Source organism: Alligator sinensis, unplaced genomic scaffold, assembly GCF_000455745.1.
Source record: "Alligator sinensis unplaced genomic scaffold, ASM45574v1 scaffold1240_1, whole genome shotgun sequence".
In the NCBI taxonomy this organism is placed as follows: Eukaryota; Metazoa; Chordata; order Crocodylia; family Alligatoridae; genus Alligator; species Alligator sinensis.
The window spans coordinates 35307-40461 of NW_005842245.1; the positions used below are offsets into that span (position 1 = coordinate 35307).

The following is a 5155-nucleotide window of genomic DNA, read 5'->3' on the forward strand; positions in this document are numbered from 1 at the left end:
TGCCAGATTGAGGCCCCTTCAGATTGTGGTGCGGGAGGGAATGAGACAGGGGCTGCCCAGCCGGGGTGGAGAGGGGAAGAACATGGGATGGAGCTGTGGCTTGTCCGGGGGACAAGGGAGGTGCAGCTCCCACTGCTGCACACACCCCGGGAGGCATGGGGGGCGTGTGCCCCAGATCTGTGTGGGGTGGGGCAGCTGCTGCTGTGGGCTGGGACTAGGGCTGCTCAGGGCTCTTCCTGGCAGGGGCTGGGCTGAGCTGGGCTACAGGTGGGGCGGCACTGGGAGGGGGCTACGGGGAGGGCTGCAGCCACCCCAAAATTGACCATAGCCCTCCCTACCTCACCCCCAGCACCACCACTGCCCACCCTGAGTGCAACCCAGCTCAGCCCCTGTCAGGAAAAGCCCTGCACAGCCCCGGCTCCAGCCCACCCCACACAGATCCAGGGGCACATGCCCCACCAAAACGAGCTACTCACAGATCCATCCCACACTCCATCCCAGTTGTGCAGCCCCAGCCCCACTCCCTCCCTCACTGAGGGGGGCTTTGATCTGCTCCCTCCACCCCCGTTCCCTTCTACCACACCAGACTTACCAGCTGCACGCAGCTCTCCAAGCTGCTGGGCTGTGCTCCTCCCTGCCTATGAGATGCGTTGCAGTTGTGCACATGTATAAGGCATTTACTTGCCACATTATAGGTTGCATCAGGCTGATTTCCGATACAGTCGATTTTCTTTATATTGGTGCCAATCTGATATTGGACCGATGCACCTCTAGAAACTGTTAAAAGTCAAACCTACTTTACGTTAAAGGATTTTGATGTACTAATTTCTTCAGATTTACATTGTGAAATATGATCATTATAAATCCTTGAAACCAGTATTTTGGAACTCTGTATATCTACTTCCCCCAACACTCCTTACCCTCTTAATAGCCTTTAAGAGGCAATATTAATTCTGCTATTTCCTGACTTTGAACTTTCAATAATTATCTTTTTAATGTAGGGAATTTCAATGCAACTTCTTAGAGATTATTTTTTGAAAGGAAACTGAAAAGAAACAAAGAAAGTAAATCCCAAACCTAGCACACTGATACTTGCAGTCATTATCAAAGTTGAAGCCTTTGGATACACTGCATACATCTGAACTGAACTAACAGAATAAAAGATAGCAATAATAGGTTGTCATTCTTTCTTGTAGTTTTAGCACTAGATGGAGGTGAAATACTGTCAGGGATTTCAAAGGTATTTTTCCTTATACTTACACTGCCAGTAGGAACTTTTTCTTTCTTCACTGGGAATGCTTTCTTTTGATCCAAGAAAGAACTGGAAATAACAATGTTAAATAAATATTACACATCATCTAAATCAAGAAAAAGTATACACAATGATCTTCAACAAAAGCACGGATAATGATAATGTGAATTCATTTTCCAAGCAATTCATAATTATTGTTAAAATATCCGGGTGGCCAGGCACTGGACCTAGAATATAGTGCTTTAAGTGTACAAACATACAATTATAGACATTAGGGCTGCAAGGGACCTCGGAAGATCATCGAGTCCAGCCCCCTGCTGAAGGGCAGGAAGTCAGCTGGGGTCATAGATCCCAGCAAGATAAGCATCCAATTTACTCTTGAAGGTGTTCAATGTAGGTGCTTGAACCACCTCCAATGGCAGGCTATTCCAGGCCTGGGGGGCTTGGACAGTAAAGAAATTCTTCCTTATGTCCAGCCTGAAACGGTCTTGCAGTAGTTTATAACCGTTCGACCTCGTCATCCCTTAGGGCGCTCTGGTGAACAAACGTTCCCCCAGATACTGGTGGTCACCCCTGATAAACTTATAGGTGGCCATCAGATCACCCCTGAGCCTGCACTTTTCCTGGCTAAAGAGCCCCATGGCTCTCAGTCTGTTGTCGTAAGGTCCGTTTTCCTGACCTCTGATCATGCGTGTGGCTCTCCTCTGCACTCTCTCAAGCTTCTCCACATCCTTTTTGAATTGCGGAGCCCAAAACAGGATGCAGTACTTCAGCTGCGGCCTCACCAAGGCCGAGTACAAGGGGAGAATAACGTCCCAATTAAGTGTGTCTGTATTACTCCGTTTAGCTAGAGAGCAGCATGGATTCCAAAGATTTCAGGAAAAAAGCCTAGATGCTTGTGTGTAGGAGAGCCAAGATGATGCAAGAAGTCTGCCTCCTAGCTCACCCAAAATCTAGCACAATATGTCCCCTCAGTGCACAAGCTGGGGGCAGATCTAGCATCACCTCAGTCATCCTCCTCAGATTGGATCCTGGCTAGGTATGAATTGCTTTCAGTACTTGCCTATCATTAGGTCCCAGGAATTCATTTTGTGGCAGAGTATAGCTTTTCTGACTGCCTCCTTTTAAAGAATATGCTGTAATGGAAAAAAAAAATGAAGAGCCACAGTCAATCAGCTGCGATCAGTTACAGAAATTAAGAAGCCAGACACACCAGACACAAAAAGGAAACCATACAGATATGGTAGATGGGGCTGCTCTGTAATGCATGAATGCACTGGTTTAAGCTAGGGGTGCACCGATAGATAATTTTTGGGCTGATACCGATGGCTGATTTTTATTTTTTTTATTTTTTTTAAACGAGCCACACTGGCCGATACAAATCTAATTGCTGTTATGCATCCAGGCAGTTAGGAGAGCAGAGTCTGGCTGGTAAGTCTGTTGGAGGCAAGGGGCGAGGGAAGGGGTGTGGGGTGGGGCAGATCAAGACCTCCCTCACTCCAAGTGAGGGAAGGAGTGGGGCTGGTGCTGGGGCAGGGACTGCACAGCTGGGGCTGAGTGCGGGAAGGCGCCATGAGCAGCTTGTCTGGGGGGTGTGGGGAAGGGGTGGGGGCTCCCGCCACTGCACGCACCCCAGGAGGGTATGGGGGGGGGTGGTGTGCCCTAGATCTGCACATGGGGCAAGGGCAGGTTAACTGCAGGCTGGGAGCAGGGTATGGGGCGGGGCAGGCTGTGCTTGGGACAGGTGGTGCTGGGAGGGAGGCATGGGGGGTGCTAGAGCCACCCCAAAATTCATCGTAGCTCTCCCAACCCCCCTCCCAGTGCCACCACTGCCTGCCCCAAATGCAGCCCGGACCAACCCCCTGCTGGAAAGAGCCCAGCGCTGGACCCAGCCCGGGCCCAGCCTGGACCCAGCCCGCAGAGGCAGCTTGCCCTTGTTCTGCATGCAGATTCAGGGGCACGCTCCCCCTGTGCCCTCCCAAGGTGGTTCTATTACTTTAAGGAGAACGTGGCAGACCAAACTTGCTGTGTGGGGCCAACAGCTGAGCAAAAGCCAGCTGTTAGAAAGAAAGCAGGCAAGAGATAGCAAGGGCAGGAGTTACCACTTGGGGAGGGACTGTCCTGGAGCTAGTTGCCTAGAGGCAGACCTCCAAGCAGCACAGAAGTAAGAACTGCACACAGCTGAGCTAAGCTGCAGGAGAGAAGGACAGAATGGTCATCAGGCCAAAAGGGAAACCTCCATGTATGGCTAGAGACCCACCTGACGGGAAGCGGTGGGGCTTTGGGGCACATAAACCTGAGAGCTAGTGGGCAATGTGGCCCAGGAGGGTTGCAATGAGAGGAGATGGTCCCAATAATATCTCGTGTACAGTTTAACCAGGTCCTAATAGGTGAGATGGCTGCAGGAGATGGACTGCCTGGCACCCAAGCTATCCTGCAAAACTGCAGGGCAAGAGCTGAAGGGGACTTATGGCATCCAGCTCGGGTGGTCCCAAGGGGCACCACAGCCTCAAAGGGAATCACTGGGCCCCCGTGCAGCTCGTGCAAGCAGGCTGGTAGGCTCCGGGGGGGTGGGGCTTAGTTTTACCTGGCTCAGCCAATGTCTATATAGATCATACACTTCAGTGGGAATTTTTGGTGCTTTTATCTAAAACTGGTTGAATGAGCTTTAGATAAAAGCACCAAAAAGCCCCACTGATGCGCCCGATCTATACAGATGCTGGGAGCTGGGTCAAACTTCCTCTTCGAGTAAATTTTTGTTTGTTTCTTTGTTCTCCCCCCCTCCCCCCCAAGTCTGTCAGCAGCCTCTATGTCCAATCCTCTACTCTGCTCCCTGGAATAGTTTTTTAAGGGGAGTCCAAATTGGCAAAAACAGGAGAACAAGGACAAGCAGATTTAGAAGGAGAAACTCTCTTAAGCAGGAAGAAGACACTGACCTCTCCATTGAGCCTGCAGCTTATACTTATGTTGGAGTCAATACTATTCCCACACTTTTAGTTTCCCATGTTAGGCTATTATAAATAAGAACAGAGTAAACAAATACAGCTTTTTTTTGTTTCTTTCCTGTTTTTGGTTAATCTCTATCACAGCTCTGTTAAAGTAAACCTCTGCTTTCTGTGTAGATCAAAGGTGCTTTCAGCACAAATGTTACGCATTTCTTTGTATCTATTAACACCAGACACTTCTACTACATGCTACAAATGAACATGGAGAGAGTTTTGCATACTATGGGTTATGTTTATATTACAGTCCCATAGTATAAATTAAGTGCTTTTTAATTATCTCTAGTTAGAATTGTATAAATGTCCTCTGACTTTTAATAAGTTCTCTTAGAATTCAGAACATTATTCCTTTCTCTTTTGAACTTAGTATCTTTCATTAGGCAAATGTTGGTTTTCCTCCACACCACACATCACTACCACAGAGGCCTTGATAAACAACACCAAAAGCACTAACTGACAAAGATCATCCTGCACTACAGAAAGACACAAATTCTTCCCTTGGATTTCAGGCAACATCCCTCTAAAGTGAAAATTACTTCTTTTGTGTATTTATAAGGGGATAAAAAGATAGTCTTGGCTGGAAATTTCCTGTTCCATACTCTACTGTGACAAAGAGCTAAGGGTGGAAACAGACGTCTCCTGACACCTCATCTGTGCCACCATAACAAAAATTTATGGTGAACAAATGCAGAGCAAAGCAATGCTGATACCCTTTGTTATGTCACTGAAAGGGAAAACAGTGGTTCAAAAAGGTGGTAATACTCTGCAGCTTCATTGTGTTGGACGTTTACTACATCTGTGGTGAAAGAGTACAAGCAGCAAGAGCGGCTTGTGCTCTCCCACCGCTCCAGGCAGGTGCTCTGGAGGCTTGAGGGGTCGTCAAGCCCTGCAAGCACTTGCC

At 48.3% G+C, this 5155-nt stretch overlaps 1 protein-coding gene across 6 annotated transcripts in view; it reads right to left on the reverse strand.

Annotated features, from left to right (window-relative positions):
* The window catches only part of LOC102386022 (multidrug resistance-associated protein 1-like), a 67114-nt gene that overhangs the window by 23441 nt on the left and 38518 nt on the right, over positions 1–5155 (reverse strand). For all 6 annotated transcript variants that reach the window (XM_025208698.1, XM_025208699.1, XM_025208701.1 and 3 more), the window contains 2 exons: positions 2316–2388; positions 1261–1321 (listed from right to left, as the gene is read on the reverse strand). In XM_025208698.1, coding sequence (XP_025064483.1) covers positions 1261–1321; positions 2316–2388 — 134 coding nt within the window. The remainder of the gene's footprint in view (positions 1–1260; positions 1322–2315; positions 2389–5155) is intronic.